The sequence below is a fragment of the Palaemon carinicauda genome, chromosome 8, assembly GCF_036898095.1.
Source record: "Palaemon carinicauda isolate YSFRI2023 chromosome 8, ASM3689809v2, whole genome shotgun sequence".
NCBI lineage: Eukaryota > Metazoa > Arthropoda > Malacostraca > Decapoda > Palaemonidae > Palaemon > Palaemon carinicauda.
The window spans coordinates 40,862,862-40,880,932 of NC_090732.1; the positions used below are offsets into that span (position 1 = coordinate 40,862,862).

The 18,071-nt window shown below is 36.9% G+C and overlaps 2 protein-coding genes across 2 annotated transcripts; both read right to left on the reverse strand.

Annotated features, from left to right (window-relative positions):
* Positions 1-683: 683 nt before the first annotated feature.
* LOC137645190 (protein FAM200C-like) lies at positions 684-2,044 on the reverse strand. Its single transcript, XM_068378013.1, has 2 exons — positions 1,428-2,044; positions 684-696 (listed from the first exon to the last, which is right to left on the reverse strand). The coding sequence occupies exons 1-2, from the start codon at positions 2,042-2,044 to the stop codon at positions 684-686; spliced, it is 630 nt and encodes a 209-aa protein (XP_068234114.1).
* Positions 2,045-2,057: 13 nt separating this feature from the next.
* LOC137645191 (protein FAM200C-like) lies at positions 2,058-2,786 on the reverse strand. The gene has a single exon (XM_068378014.1). It carries the CDS (start codon positions 2,784-2,786, stop codon positions 2,058-2,060), a length of 729 nt encoding a protein of 242 aa, XP_068234115.1.
* Between the last annotated feature and the right edge of the window lie 15,285 nt (positions 2,787-18,071).

Consider the following 18,071-nt stretch of genomic DNA (forward strand, 5'->3'; position numbering starts at 1 on the left):
CAAGATAGTTTGGATATTGATCAGGTACCCAAGTTTTGTGTCCTGAACCGCAAAAAAAAAAATCCCAGATTTGTGCACAAAAATGGGGCCCTTGGTCGAGGATTGACTTTAGCCAATCAGAGACTCCACGATACTCTGCATTTCTATTGATATTCATGTATTTTGGCAAGGGGTCCGGCTTCAGTTTCATCAAAATAAATACTCACCAGAACGTCAGCCGGGTAAGCCTAACACCCCACTGAGGTGCCCAACCACAGCAGTGGCTTCTGCAGTAAACACCTTAAACTCATAGTCCCGGTCTGGGATCGATGTTGCCAGTATAAACAATTTAATATCTAAAATATAAAGATCTATAACTGAATCTAAAAGTCTTACGTTACAAGAGAGGTATTGAAATCTACGCAACCAGTCATTACTGATGCCACATGCTTGCGTTACATTAAAGGAGCCGAAATCCTTTGATATGTGCCACCGCCAGGTTTCCACATGCATACGTCACCAGCCAGGAGACACAGAAGGATATTTAGATTTACAGAATACAAGATTTGATAATAAATGAGATGCAAACTTGCTTTTAAATCGACTTCGCGTCTCCTGGGGGACCACCATTAACGACTGGGTTTTTTATTAACAAAATTTCCTAGCTTTTTAAAGTCTCGGTAATACCCTCTTACCTGTTCATGTCAATCACACCATCTGCAAAAGAGAAAAATACATAATTAATATCAAATATGAAACTGATTATGATTAGCAAATTTGCAATGGATATTATTCCACTTAACACAGTGGTTCTTAACCTTTTTCAGTGCCCGTACCCCTTGATATGTCAGAAATTTTTCTCGTACCCCATCCATTGTAAATACAATACAAATATATGAAAAGGATTAGTGATACAAACCTTGCTGAGAAATTATTAGATTTACAATTGCAGAAGAGAGGTACTTTTTTATTTCAAATGAAAAGTGTCAATTAGTAGGATACAATGAATAATAATGAGTATTACTACATAGTGCACACCAACACATTTTTAGTGGCTGTTTTGTTGTTGTTTCTCATTAATGATATTGTTCAAACGAGGTTCTTTCTTTGAAAGTGCCAGACGCATGTCATCACTTGCATCCAAACGGTTTCTGGAATTTCTTTTGATGCGTAGGAGCGTTGAAAAACCTACCTCACATAAGTATGTAGTTGCAAATGACACGAGGACCTCCAAAGCTCTCCTTGCTAACTGTGGGAATGATTGGAGTTGTGCACACCAAAACATATCCAGTTGCATTTATTCAAACTCCATTCAGATTCTGTCATTGGTCTGCAACTCCACAAGATCATCTTGCATGATATCATTATCATCCATGGACTCAAGGTTGAAAAGAAATGGATCCCTTATCTATCTTTGTGACACAGAACATTCTTCAAGGTGAAAATACCCTTGGAAGGACTGAATCAGTTCTTGCAAATGTTCTTTTACTTCACTCAGGATGGGCAGCTCTTCTTCAGCACTAGCAGCACTAGCAGCAAAAGTTCCACTTTTAATGCGCTTTATCCACATTGGAAGTTTCTTGGTGAGGGCAGATGACTTTTCTCTGGCAGTTATCATATTCATCGCTGTTCCTTGCATAGAGACATTCAGTTCATTGAGGTGCATGAATACATCTGCCAGATATGCCGGAGACAAAATGAACTCCCTGTTTTCAAAATGATCAGCAATTTCACTGCCTTGATTTCTAAGAAATTGCATAATTTCTTCTTGAAGTTCAAATACACGTGTAAGTACCTTGCCACGGGAAAGCCACCTCACTTCTGTGTGGTAAAGAACACTGTGCTCAGCTCCAATTTCTTCATAAAAAGATGCAAAAAGACAGTGATTCACTGCCCGTTCTCTGATGAAATTTACAGCACGCACAACAACTGATAAAACAGTCTTCAATTTTTCTGGCAGCGTCTTTGTAGCAAGTGCATGACGATGCAACATACAGTGAGTGACAGTTACATGGGGAACCTCTTTTTTCACTAGGGTAGCAAAGCCTGATTTATTTCCAAGCATGACAGGGGCTCCATCAGTGCAAATTGAACCACACATGTTGAGTCATTTCATGTTCCAAGAAGAACTCTTTCACAAGACTGAACACATCAGTTGCTTTTGCAGTAGTTTTCAGAGGTTTACAAAATAAGAATTCTTCCACCACTTCTTTCTCCTTCACATACCGAACAAATGCCATCAACTGGCTGCAAAAACTAACGTCAGTTGACTCGTCCACCTGAATACTCACTCTGACAGGACTAGCTTTCAGGTCTGTTATCACCTGCTGCAAGGTATCTTGACTCATATCATGAATCCTTGAATGAATAATGTTATTTGACGGAGGTATCTGTTTAAGCTTCTTTTCAGCTTCTGTCCCTAACACTATTTTTGCCATTTCTAATGCACAAGGTTTAACAAGCTCCTCTGCGATAGTGTGAGCTTTTTTCTTCTTTGCACACAAAAGGGCAACTTCATAAGATGCTTGCAACAAAGGTTTCTCAACTAGCACAAAACCTAGCTTTGACAGGGTACCACTACGATCAAATCGTTCCTGCTTGATCTTCAAGCTGTTTAAGTCATGTCCAGCATCTGCGCCTCCATGCCGATTGTTTAAGTGTTCATTGAGTCTTGATGGTTTGAGATTTGCATTTGCAAAGACTGTGCTGCAGAGGATGCACTGTGGTCGTTGAGTTCCATCTGCCTCAGCCATACAGGTAAAATCATAACGAATGTAGTCGTCATTCCACTTGCGTTTCTTAGACATAGTTACTAGATCTTGATCACACCGATACTACCTGGAAAGATGCAGGCCTGGATGTTATAACCGTTACAACATGTTACAATTGATATAAAATAACGTATTACCACCAACACAATACACAGTTCACCCAGAGATGACTCGAAGTGTATGTTATTGTGGGAGGGTAAGGCCATTTTTTTACAGAGACCATTTTTTACCAACTCAGGACAGTTTTACCTTCTCAGGACATTTATTTTACCAAATCAAGGGATTGTTTTGATCAACTCAGGCCATTGTTTGACCAATCCAGGTCATTTATTTACCAAAGGAATTTTTTTACCAGTTCAAGCCATATTTTGACCAACTCAAGCCATGCTTTGACCAACACATACCAGTTTTTGATCAAGTCAGACCATTTTTTGAGCAGCTCAGCACAGTGCACATGCAGCATGTTTCAGAGTCAGGAACAACGCGAACACGAACCGTACGAGACATCAAGAAAACGTATATGAAACCATAGAAAACATAAGAAAATTTTTTACAGCACTAACTTAAAAAGGAAATTATTTGTAAGAGAAATGTTTGGGAAATACATGTTTTGCTTTCTCATGGTAAATATACAGTAGCTACCATTGCACTGGCTATCATGTCTCGTACCCCCAGGCTTAAGGTTTCGTACCCCTTGGGGGTACAGGTACCCCAGGTTAAGAACCACTGACTTAACATAACTAATAATGATTTAGGTTTTTAAGGACAATTAATTATTTTCTGGTTTTCTGAGTTACACTAAGGTAAATTTGATAATTGATAATGACTAAATGATATAATTCTTCAAATGTTTGAGATTGAAACTTTCTATGTGACATAAAATCTAACATCCTACTTTGTGTCCAAGCTTTCAGTGTGGCACGAGACCACATAAACCTTCTGTAGTCAACATTATAAGTAATTAGGTCAAGTAACTAAGTATATATGCAACCAATGAAGTAGATAAGTAACCGATTGGGCAATAATACAGGTTAATTTGAAGCTGTTGTAGTATCGTAAGAAATACAAAAATGATAAAGGCCAACACCGTTCGAGAAATTGATCTAATTTGTCAGCCAGTTCATAGAGAAGTGATTTCACAGAGCCATTCCCTTTTCAAGAAAATTAAACAAAAATGAAAAATTGAAGTGACGTATAAAAGAGGGTCACAAACGGCCGATAAATCATGTTGAAACAAGATTATTATTATTATTATTATTATTATTATTATTATTATTATTATCTAAGTTACAACCCTAGTTGGAAAAGAAGGATGCCATAAAGCCAAGGGCTCTAACAGGAAATAGGTATTGGGGAATGAACAAGGATATTTAGTACTCATTTAGGAAATTGTCTATTCAACAAGTACAATGAATATGTTTTTAAAAACGTAAATATATTTCTAGATCTGATTCAAATGTGTTGGATCAACAAAGTCTGAGGTGTGCAAGGTCCCTATAATTTAACTTCCATTCACCAAGCCCTACAACAACGGCAACAGGTTTAAAGGTTACTCATGAATGGCAGAAGCAAGGGACAGTGACAATGCCCTAGAGACTGAACATATAAACCTATGATTAGCACCCAAGATCCCTTTCCACTCAATCTAGGATCAGGGAGGGCCAGGCAATTGCTGCTCATGATTCAGCAGGTAGACGTTTGGGGCCCTTTAGCTCATAAGGATGGTTATGTTGCAGACACTACAAGAAAGAGAGAGAGAGAGAGAGAGAGAGAGAGAGAGAGAGAGAGAGAGAGAGAGAGAGAGAGAGAGAGAGAGAGAGAGAGAGAGAGAAACCTTGGTCTATTACATAACGTATGCAAGTTTTAACCAAATTTACTAGTGTCTACAGGATGTACAGTAGTTAGCCTGGTTTTCTGTTTAATAAATGCACTAGTTAAATATACATAGACAACGAGCCAGAATATAATAAAAATAATCATTGAACGAGAATAGAAATCAAGTATACGAAAAATAATATTTTGGACGATGTTAGCTGCACATCAGTAAAAATTCCGTAGCATTTTAAGTGGCGGTTTACTTAAGAATCAATTCTTGAAATTTATGACGTTTTTCTTATGTATGCATAGAAAAAAACGTTGTGTGACACTTGAAACGTTAGCAACAACATCTATCCCCCCCCCCCTTTGGAAACACCAGGTAACCCAGCCAATATCTAAGACCCCGGAGGGGAGGGGAAGTGATTAACATGACACGACACTTAAAGGAGTTACAGAGACATGTATGGACAAAAGCTCCTAGTTTTATTTTCAGAAATTTATTTCCCAATTTCGTAACCCATATTGTCTAATAAGATGAAACTATCTGTTCCTTACCTTATTGCCCTATATTTTGTTTGGGTTCCCCCCGGTCCCTCAGTGTGAGGCACCTCGTATATCCACCAGAGAGAGAGAGAGAGAGAGAGAGAGAGAGAGAGAGAGAGAGAGAGATAAAGAGAGAATTGAATTGAATATAGGATTTAGGCATTAAGCCAAGCACTGGGGCATCATAGGCCATTCAGCGCTATATAACGAAAATCATTCAATCATATCTGTATACTCACATCATTTAGTATCATTTTAACCTTTAATACAAATCGCAACACTTTCATGCAATAAAATCTAGATGTGAAATAAATAGGGATTAAAAGGGTAAAATAAATAAATAAATTAATAAAATCAATTATAGCTCGTAATATAACCCAATACTTTGTATAAATTTTCTCAAGTTCATGGTATTACAGTTTTCCCCCATTATATCTCTTAAAGGTTTGTCCTGGAGTACTGTAAATGTGTCCTCCTCTGAAGATTAAAAACAGGACAATCGACTAAAATATGTTTAACATCCATTGTCACTTGACAGGTATTACAAAGAGGGGCCTGTCTCCCTTCCCCACTCTTCATTGAATAATTGTGCGTTGCATGTGTATGGCCAATACGCAGAAAGTTAAAATAATGGTATCCCTCCTACTTGTAGAATTACAAGATGACCATTTATCCACCAATGGGTGGATTAGTTTCAATTTTGTATTGGTGGTCAGTTCAGACCATCGAGCCTGCCACTTATTTTTACAGTAAAGATGAATCTCACTTTTAAGATCTTTGTAAGGAATACTCAAGGGGGATGGATTACTTAACCCTGAAGCTTCCTTTGCTGCCTTATCTACTTGTTCATTTCCATCCACCCCAACATGGGCAGGGACCCAACAGAAGTGAACACTGATACTCTTCCTAGACTGCAGAAGTACTAACCAGTCCTGCACCTCTTGTACTAGATTATGGCCTGGCATAATTTGTTTTAATGAGAGTAAAACACTATTGGAATCCATAAAAATTGTATAAAAACTATTTTGGTTGCCATTTTTAAAAATATGTTGGACTGCGAGAATTATTGCGTACAGCTCAGCAGTAAATATTGAACAAGAGGATGGGAGTTTCCTTCTAATAACAATATCCCCCACCACAGCTGCACTTCCAACTCCTGCAGCCGATTTGGAGCCACCTGTAAAAACATGTTTCCCATGATGTTAACCAGCATGATTTAAAAACCCACTTTTCATTACCCTACTAGGTAAGGTATTTTTCCCTCCTGCCGTAAAAATTACACCAAGGAGGAGACCTGGGATATCCTACCTCTGCTATCTGTGTTGTTAACAAGCCTACTTCTCTAGCATCATTTTTCAGCTGTACTTCCAAAGGCTTAGGCACTCTAGATCTGTTAGGAGCCCGATTTAAGGGCGCCCTAACATGTTTACAGTTAAAATTGTTTCTCACAGCAAGGGACCTAGCTAAAAAACTCAAACTCTAACTCCTCTCTGCGAATGGAAAGGGGAGGTATGACAGAATCAGCATAGAGACTGTCAACGGGAGATGTTCTGTAAGCACCTGTGCAGATGCGAAGCCCAGCATTGTGAACAATATCAAGTTTTCCAAGTAAAGTCTTTGTAGCTGACCCATATATTTGGCATGCATAGTCTAACTTGCTCAGACACAAAGATGTATAAATTCTAAGCAAAGTTGTTCTATCAGCACCCCAATCAAAATGCGATACCACTTTCAGAATGTTCAGTGACTTCTTAACCCTGATAGATAGGTCATTTATACGGGGACCAAATGTCATTTTCTTGTCGAAAATGACTCCAAGAAACTTGACTTATCCTTATATGGCAAAATACAATCATTTAAGAAAAGGGTGGGGATATCTTCCCTTTTACGAGTACGAGTAAAGCGAATGGCTTTGGTCTTCTGAGGAGAAAACATGAATCCACGAGAATTTGCCCATGCGGAAGCAGCATTTATTGCAATTTGAAGATTTTGGCATGCTTGTAGTGCAGATGATCCACTACAATAAATTGCAAAGTCATCGACAAATAGTGATCCTTGTATGCCAGGAGGTATGTGACTAATGAGACTATTAATAGCAACAGCAAACAAGGTCACACTCAATACGCAGCCTTGGGGGACACCTCCTTGTTACATGTAGGATGAAGATAGTTCTGACCCTACTCTCACTTTAATTGAGCGGTTTGATAAAAATTCTTCAATAAAAGAGAACATATGTCCTCCAATACCCCACGAGGCCAGTTGCTTTAAAATACCACCCCTTCAGGTGGTGTCATATGCCTTTTCGAGGTAAAAAAAGACACCCACCACCTGGTTTTAGTTAGAAAAGGCATTTAAAATTTCCTTTGATAACATCAGCAAAGGGTCTAGATTACTTCGGTTCTTCCCTAAAACCAAACTGTCTGTTAGATAAAAGATTTTTTGATTCTGGATGCCACACAAGTCTGTTGTTGATCATTCTCTCAAATGGTTTGCTTATGCAACTGGTCAATGATATGGGCCTATAACTAGATGGCAGTTCTGGGTCTTTACCAGACTTGTGGCCTGGAATTACAATTGAAGTATACCAGGAATCAGGAGATGTATGGGAAGCTCATAGACCATTAAAGGTTTCTAATAAAAATTCCTTGGTATCTACTGGAAGATGTGATATCATTTCATACCGGATGCCATCCTCACCTGGGGCAGTTAAAGAAGAGCTAGAGATAGCATTTTGCATCTCCTCCATACTAAAAGGCAGGTTAAAAGCTTCAGCATTTGAAGAAGCAGGAGGAACAACAGATGTTGATGCTCTAATTTTTTGAAATGCTGGGGAATAGTTGTCAGCACTTGATACATGGGCAAAGTGCGTAGCAAGAACCTCTGCTACATCTTTGGGGTCAGATATATATTTATTAATTTCCCTTAATATTGGTAGAGGGTTAGGGACGAATTTGCCTTGAAGTTTTCTAATCTTGTCCCATATTTCCTTTGAAGGAGTTTTGGTATTAATATTATATATATATTTCTTCCAAGATGCTCTCTTTGCTTTTTTAAAAGTTCTTTTTTGTTTGGCACAGGCTCTGAGGTACGCTATAAACATAGTTTGCTCTCAAGTATCTTCTGAAGCAAGTTCGGGTCACTTTTCTTGTGTTGGCAAATTCTTTACTTCACCAAGGAACTAATGAGCGATGTGGTAAACCGCATGTTTTAGGTATAAACTTGCTAGCATTATCATCAATAATATTTTCAAGATGTTGATAAGCATGCACTGGAGATGTAAATTCATCATACTCTTTATCGGTGTGTGAACATTTTTCATAAGCTGCCCAGTCTGCCTCGTCTATTTTCCATTTTGGTGGACACTGAGAAGGAAGATTATGGACATAATTTAACATTATTGGCCAATGGTCACTGCCATGTAGGTATTCATTTACTGACCAAAGGTAGTCCAATCGAATGGATGAGGAACAGATTGACAAATCAATGGCTGATGTAGAGTTGTGGAATACATCATACCTAGTTGGAGAACCATCATTCATTAGTATTACATCATTGTTGTCGATTAATTCTTCAACAAGAATACCCCATCTATCGCACACATTTCCACCCCATAAAGTATGCTTTGCATTAAAATCACCCATTAAAATAAAAGGGGCAGGAAGCTGATTGATCAGGTCTTGGATCATGCTGGTAATCCAAGAAGGCTTAGACTTTCTGACCTCCAAGAGGAAAAGTTCTAAAGATGGTTCAATATATAGCGAGCATAAAGTAATTTTTTTTCCGATATGAGTTCTAACTGCACATGCCTGTAGTAGTGTATTGAGTATGATTGTTTCAAATTTTACAGATTTATCAATAATAAAACCTGTAACACCTTGAGCTCTTGCAACTTGCAAAGGAGGGGATCTACAAAAATGATAATTGAGTGCAGGATTAAATGGTTTGTCACCGATCTTAGTTTCCTGTAGACAAATTACCTGTGTGTCTGAGTCCCTGGTTAAGTTTTTATTTGCTCAGTGCTAGTACTTAGACCTCTGCAATTCCACTGGATGATAGACATTATCTTTTGTTATTATTTTTCTTTGTCTCATTTGTCTTCTGGGACTTTTCAGATGAAACCATGTAAGGCTTGGAGATGGAAGGCTTTACTAGGCCACCACTCTTCTTGTTTTTCTTTCTAGTATCTTTATACAAGTCAACCTTAGGATCATGAGCAGTAGGGTACTTACCTGATTTAGATGAAGGTGAGGATGATGGGGACCTTTTCCTCTTTGGAAGATCTTGTTTTCCAATCTCCATCAAATCAGGTAGAGATTCTGCCTGAGACAATACATTTGAGGTGGTGGAAGCCACATTGGCTTCCTTGGAGGATTGTGCTAGAACTTCAACAGTTCTAGCACTTAACCCAGAAGGCTGGGCTACTACCTCTAGGAGAGATGCTCCTATCGGTGACATTACTTTTGGTGTGTTGGAAACCATATTGACCTCTTTGGAGGTTTGTGCTCTGGCTTTTATAAGCTGAGCACTTGACCCAGATGGCTGGGCTACTACCACTAAGGGAGATGCACCTGACGGGCCAGGTGCTACCACTCTAGGAGGATTCCTCCAGGCTACCACTGGTCCCCCTGTGGTAGTAAGGGGTAGTGGATTATAATCATCGAATTCCATGGTGACTGGTCTACGGACAATCATCAGAGAACGAGCCTACTTCGCGAACTTCACGTGGACCTCTACAATGCCAGCACTCCCTCTCCCGTACAACGGACATGTGGCAAAGCGGTTGATGAAACTAACCGAAATGGACCACCTGTCACCGACTTATATGGAAATTCTTCACCCCATACTACTAGCAGGACTGGATATCACGGTGATGATATTTATCGCCGTGAACATCCTTGTTTGGCGTAGGTTACGGCACAGCAGGCAGCTACAAAGGAACGATTCGCCTAGTCCCGACAATACTCCATACATGATTCAATTCAAAGCCGTTTGAGTGGCCACCTCATTCGCTAAAGGAGTAAATTGTCGGGAAGTGTTTGTATGAAAAGCTGTCGGTACGCTAGTAATATGTAATTAAAGAAATTTTCTACATTTGCATTGTTAAAAATACATTTAAAACAACATTTAAAAAAAAAAAAAAGATATAAATCATTTTTTCTCTCGGCATCTAATAAAAATATATAAGCCGGAATGTTAAAAAAGAAAAGAGAGAAAAAAAAATATATAACAGAATCTATGGGCATCTAATAAAATATATCAGCCCTATATATAAATATATATATATATGTACGAAACCGTGGTACGTGTACGTACCAGGAATTCGTGTTTGTGCACTAAAAAATTGAGTATTATGTTTCTGACAAAGGTAACAATTATTCTTTATCAAGTTACTGAATCATATATAAGTCAGTAGTTTTTTTTTGGTACCATATAATCATTTGCTAGCAATGTACCATATTTATGATCTTTGTTTTATCATGCATTTTTCTTTTTGCTTTGGTAATATCTTTTTCATATGCATTATTGTTATTATTTTTTAATGTGCCTATTTGGACATTCGTCCTCGGTTGATTATGGCTAAAGTTAAACAAAGAATAATACATATGTCCAGTCACACCTAGTAACCATGTTTTGGCTTGTTGTTAAATTTTTGTGAAAAAATTGAGATAGCTGGCCGAGCTTATGTAATAATTAGAATAGTTAATATTACATGTTTAAAACACATGACGTAATATGTCATGTTGGGTGTAGGAGCTAGCCGTGGGACTTGCTGTAGTCATTCAATTCATAAACAGGATGTACAATGCAAACCTCGACAATGTAACATTCTTCTTAAACGTCAACACATTGTCTCAGCGTGTGAAAGTTTGTGACGTCACCGGATGCAGGTGTCTTCCGAGTTCGTGACGAATCTAATATAAACTAAGCATACGATATCTGTGATATCGATAAGTTAGTCAGTTCATATCTATACTTCACCAGAATTGGTCATCTGACCAACCCAGCTTCCTCCAGTGATGGAGATGTTTAACCCTGTTGTTTTTATAGAATAAATACTTTAAAGCTAATAAGATGTATTCTGTTATCCATTTACATACATCTGAAACAACACATACTCAATGTGTGCTTATAACAGTAGCACACCAATACATGCATACACACCACTTAATAATAACTTAAGAATTTAACGAACACTTTTAAATTACAGTTTACGTATTTATCAACTGGCGCAGGTTCTAGCTGTCAGTGTCAAGAGGAAATATTTCATGAGAGAGAGAGAGAGAGAGAGAGAGAGAGAGAGAGAGAGAGAGAGAGAGAGAGAGAGAGAGAGAGATCTTTTCCAGCAAATTCACCAAATCAAAAAATGACCCATTAAAACTAGAAATTTTGGATGCAATAGTTCCCTCCGCCAACGAAGTAGAAAGGAGGTTATGTTTTACCCCCTTTTGTTTGTGTGTGTTTTTTAATCGTAAAGTAATGAAACTGGCATGGATTAACTGTTATGTAAAAAGCTGGAAATGATTACATTTTGGAAGGTCAAGGTCACAGTCAAGCAAAATGTCCAATTCACGTAATCAGCCATAAGTTTGGACATCGTTGTCACAGAGACTTCAAGCTTAGTTCATATTTGAGTGTATGAAAATGCACGCCAATTAATACATGTAAAGGCCAAAGGTGAAGGTCAAAGTGGAGCAAAAGGTCGAGAAATAAGCTGCCGCGGCGGAGGTCTGCACTTTACATCAAACGCCCACGCTTGCAATATCAGTAATTATTTTCCTCGAGAGAGAGAGAGAGAGAGAGAGAGAGATAGATTCACATACTTGCCCCCCTCGCCCCTCCCCCACAATCACCCCAAAAATACATTTAAAATTCTGTCCAATATGGCCGGACAATTCCTTGATACTCATCTACTTAAAAAAGTACCTTTTTGAGCACTCTCTCTTAATTGCCAACCACTTATTAGCGGTATTAACACTATAATTTTGTTTCACGATCCTACATAGTCTTCGGCAGCTCGGAATATGGCCGTAATGGCCGACCAAATTTTACATGACACCAATGCCTACCTGTCTTTGCTTCGTCGAAAAGGTTATTTCGAAATTACCATTTAATTTTCTTCACTATAATCGAACCTCTAACGTTTATAAAACCAAAATCATCGCTCTATATAAAGAAACATAATAAATACGTCGTATTTTATGGCACAAGCTCAACCACAGTGAGATTTTCAAGTAGGTATTGGTACTTTGGCCAATCAGAGCCCTTCGCTGTGCCAGGTTTTTCTTTTGTCATTTCTTATTAGCTGAAAGCTTCATAATCTGGCAAGAGGCTTTGAAAGTCCTTGTCCTATTGGCTGGTGGGATTAAAACCAAGGACTTGTTTTCATCTATAATTTATTCTATTAGTGTCTACAACTAATAAAATTGCATAATAAAAATGTAAGTTTTTAGATTAATTGCTAGAAAAAATCTATACATTCATGAACAATGAACGTGGATAAGAATAAAATATACTATGAAATAGAAATTCGAAAAAAACGCATCCGTATCCCAAAATAAGTTAACGCTTATATACATATGCACAAACTTATTATACGCTGTACATTTCTTGGATGACAATGTCAGAGACAAAGCTGGTAGCACCCTGCTTTTCCAACTAGGATTATAGTTTAGCTAGTAATAATAATAATAATAATAATAATAATAATAATGATGATGATGTATTTGATACGTGAGATTAAAATCTTTATTTGCAATCTTTATTTGAAAACGTGTAATGTAAGCCTGGAATTATTGAAGAGAGTAATAATAGTCTTTATTTAAATGAATTTCCAAAATGTAAACTTTTTAAATTATATATATATATATATATATATATATATTATATATATATATATATATATATATATATATATATATATATATATATATATATATATATATATATATATATATATATATTCCCCTTCTTTCAATCCCTATCTTTTCCTGTACCCCAATTCTTTCGCTTGAACTCAGACTTGGAAAAATTGGCTATATTTTTCCCACGGTCTGAGGGGGGGAAGGAGAAGGCCTGTCAATCAGCTGGTTTGGGCGTTAATGAAATTACTGCTGTTGTGAAAGAATTGGGTAACAGGAAAAGATATGGATTGAAAGAAGGGGAATAAGAAGAAATAACGATAAATAATGAACAGAGGGAATTGAAAAGAGCAAGAATTGATTGCCTTTACGTACATCTCTTTTTCGGTAAATAAACCTCACTTTTCGCGGATTAAAAAGTTGATTGAAAATGTTCGATCGCCAATTTAAAAAGATATTAAAATGATCTTCGTAGTTTTGTAATTTACGTCCAATTGGAGACCCCTTTGTCTGGATATTTCTAAAATAAAAGTGTATGTGTCTGTGTTTGTCTGTGGTGGTTATTTTAATTCGTCTTGTGTCCTCATTCCCTTATTATACATTATCGCTTCTGCTACAACTGATCAATTCAAGTAATGACAAGTCATGTTATGTCAATATTCAGTTTGCCTTAAGGAATTATTTACTTTTGGATAATACAGTCAGCAGATAGTCTCTCTTAGTCTCTCTCTCTCTCTCTCTCTCTCTCTCTCTCTCTCTCTCTCTCTCTCTGTATATATATATATATATATATATATATATATATATATATATATATATATAAACGAGGAGAAGGACAGATGATAGAGAGACATAAAAAATAACCGAATGGGTCCCTAGTTATCTCAAAACCAGAAGGGAAGGAAGAGAAGACGATGGATTGACGAACTAAGGAAATTTGCGGGCATAAACTGACATAGGAAGACCATAAACAGACGCGAATGGATAAGAAAGTCCTAGGCCTTTGTTCTGCAGTGGACTAGTAACGGCTGATATATATTTATATATATATATATATATATATATATATATATATATATATATATATATTATATACTGTATATATATATATATATATATATATATATATATATATATATATATGTATATTATGTATATATATATATATATATATATATATATTATATATATATATATATATATATATATATATATATACATGTATATATATATTATATACTGTATATATATATATATATATATGTTTATACTGTATATATTATATATTATATATATTATATATTTGTATATATGTATATATATATTTATCTATGTATATCTATATATATATTATATGTATATATATATATATATGTAGAGAGAGAGAGAGAGAGAGTGAGAGAGAGAGAGAGAGAGAGAGAGAGAGAGAGAGAGAGAGAGAGAGAGAGAGAGAGAGAGAGAGAGAGAGCACTCTCGTCATATTCTCTCTCTCTCTCTCTATCTATCTATCTATCAGAGAGAGAGAGCACTCTCGTCATATTGTCTCTATCTATCTATCAGAGAGAGAGCACTCTCGTCATATTCTCTCTCTCTCTCTCTCTCTCTCTCTCTCTCTCTCTCTCTCTCTCTCTCTCTCTCTCTCTCTCTCTCTCTCTCTTTATATATATATATATAATATATAAAGAGAGAGAGAGAGAGCACTCGTCATATATTCTCTCTCTCTCTCTTACACCGATCATTAGAATAGGAGAGAATTTCCATTAATGGAGTGAAAACGAACGAAGAATTAAGGAATGAAAACCTTGAAATAACAACAAAATCGTCTTCAGCGTTAAATTTCTCCTGTTTTCCGCATTTGAGAGAGAGAGAGAGAGAGAGAGAGAGAGAGAGAGTGAGAGAGAGAGAGAGAGAGAGAGAGAGAGAGATTTGAGATTCCTTATTTTTCCGATTATTTCCTTAATTGTTGACGCGAATACAAAATAAATTTATACATTCTGGGAATGAACGAAGATGAAATAAGAACGCTTCCAGAACGGTCTTCAGAGGGTTAGATTTGCCTCAGAAGCGTATTAGCTCATAAATGGTACGATTTGTACAGAAAGAAATCTATGAATTAATCTTTGCTTTTGTTATGGTTTTTTTAGTTCCTTTCGGTATATCTTTATCTTGTGGATTCTCTCTCTCTCTCTCTCTCTCTCTCTCTCTCTCTCTCTCTCTCTCTCTCTCTCTCTCTCTCTCTCTCTCTCTCTCTCTTTGGGAAGGATATGGAAAATATAACTTTTACAGTAAGAATATAAAATGGTCAGAAATAAATGAAGAACTGAATAAAGAATGGAAAAATGTATTTATAAGTGATAATATACAGGTAAATACGGATATACTGTACAAAATACTGGAGAAAATTGTTGAAAAATATGTACCGAAAAAAAAACAATAAACAAAAGACGTGCATACCAAGAGACAGAAGGATCTTATTTCAGAAAATTAAAAAGTGGAAGAAAAATCTTGCAAAAGAAAAAAATGTGTGGAAAATGAGGGAAATAAAATGTAAGATAGAAAATGCAGAACAAAAGATTATACAGTCGAAAGAAAATGAAAAAAGGGACTTAGAAGAAAGGACACTTCAAAATATAAAAAGAAACCCCAAAGTACTTTACTCCTATGCAAAAAAGATGAATAAAAGGAGAATAGAAATAGGCCCTCTAAGAATTGAAGGACGGCTAACGAATGAAAAAAAGGAAATATGCAACATATTAACAGAAAAATATAAGAGTGAGTTCACGCCAAAAATTGCGAATGAGAATAATGAAACAGAAATGAGAGAAGAAAATGTTGAATATCTAACGGATATAGATATTAATGAAGCAGATATTGTCACGGCTATAAACGAAATTAAAAATGGATCGGCAGCCGGACCAGATGGAGTTCCAGCGATTTTGTTAAAAAAAACTGCAAACACTATCGCGAAGCCACTTGCAATACTGCTAAGACAGAGTATAGATATGAGCGAGATATATGTTAAACATAAATTAGCTTATATAACCCCTATCTTCAAAAGTGGATCAAGACTAGAGGCAAGCAATTATAGACCTGTTAGTCTAACATCACATATTATGAAAGTGTATGAGAGGGTAATAAAAAAGAAAATAATGAACCATTTGGTCAAAAATAATTTGTTTAATATGGGTCAACACGGTTTCGTACCTGGAAAAAGTACACAGACCCAACTGATAGCTCACTATGAAAACATATACAATAATATGATAAATTAAAAAGACACAGATGTGATCTATCTAGATTTTGCAAAAGCCTTTGACAAGGTAGACCATAACATATTGGAGAAAAAAATGAGAAAGCATAATATTGCGGGAAAGATAGGAAAATGGGTAAAAGAATTCCTGCAAAACAAAACAGATAGTGGTTGCAAATGACGAGAAATCAGATGAAGCCCAGGTAATATCTGGTGTGCCCCAAGGTACGGTATTAGCTGCACTGCTATTTGTTATTATGATCTCAGACATAGACTGTGATGTTGAAAACTCCGTAGTGAGAAGTTTCGCCGATGACACAAGAATAAGTAGAGAAATTACTTGTGATGAAGATAGGAACTCACTACAAAGAGATCTAAACAAAATATATGAATGGGCGGAGATAAATAGGATGGTATTTAACTCCGATAAATTCGAATCAATAAATTATGGAAACAGAGAAGGAATGGTGTATGCATACAAGGGACCTAATAATGAGACAATCACAAACAAGGAAGCAATTAAAGACCTTGGTGTAATTTTAAATAGGAATATGTTATGCAACGACCAAATAGCAACACTGTTGGCTAAATGTAAAGCAAAAATGGGAATGTTATTCAGACACTTTAAAACAAGAAAAGCTGAACACATGATTATGCTTTACAAAACTTATGTGCGTAGTACACTCGAGTACTGCAATGTGATATGGTACCCACACTACCAAAAGGATATTGCGCAAATAGAGAGTGTACAAAGGTCCTATACTGCTAGAATAGAAGAAGTTAAGGACCTTGATTACTGGGAAAGACTGCAATTTTTAAAACTATACAGTCTAGAAAGGAGAAGAGAACGCTACATGATAATACAAGCATGGAAGCAAATAGAAGGAATTGCTGAAAACATCATGGAGCTTAAAGTATCAGAAAGAACAAGCCGAGGTAGATTAATAGTACCAAAAAGCATTCCAGGTAAACTGAGAAAGGCGCACAGGACATTAATCCACTACGCACCAGCATCGATAATGCAGCGACTATTTAATGTGCTGCCAGCTCATCTAAGAAACATATCAGGAGTGAGCGTAGATGCGTTTAAAAATCAGCTCGATAAATACCTAAGATGCATCCCAGACCATCCAAGACTGGAAGATGCAAAATACACCGGAAGATGTATTAGCAACTCTCTGGTGGATATACGAGGTGCCTCACACTGAGGGACCTGGGGGAACCCAAACAAAAAATAAGGCAATAAGGTAAGGCTCTCTCTCCTTCATACCTGAAGACATTTGGACTCCAGTTGAAGCCATAAGAGAATTTGTTGTGTTTCTCTCTCTCTCTCTCTCTCTCTCTCTCTCTCTCTCCTTCATACCTGAAGACATTTGGACTCCAGTTGAAGCCATAAGAGAATTTGTTGTGTTCTCTCTCTCTCTCTCTCTCTCTCTCTCTCTCTCTCTCTCTCTCTCTCTCTCTCTCTCCTTCATACCTGAAGACATTTGGACTCCAGTTGAAGCCATAAGAGAATTTGTTGTTTTCTCTCTCTCTCTCTCTCTCTCTCTCTCTCTCTCTCTCTCTCTCTCTCTCTCGCTCTTTTTTCAAAAATAATGCTAAATTCCGGAAAGGTTTCGGTAATCATAAATATGGTTTCTCAAGTTTTCAAAGCATTTGGCGTGAATTTCGAAATGGAGGCAATGAAGAAAGCGGTAAGAATCCTTCTTAACGGAGGATGGCAATGGCGATCAGCTCTGGAGGAAGAGCTGGACTTGTGCGACGCGGCGCGTCGGAACCTGCAGGACTACAGGACCCAAAACAGGATGTGGCGGCGTCTGCATTCTGCCCTTGGGTACATCGGTTTATCGA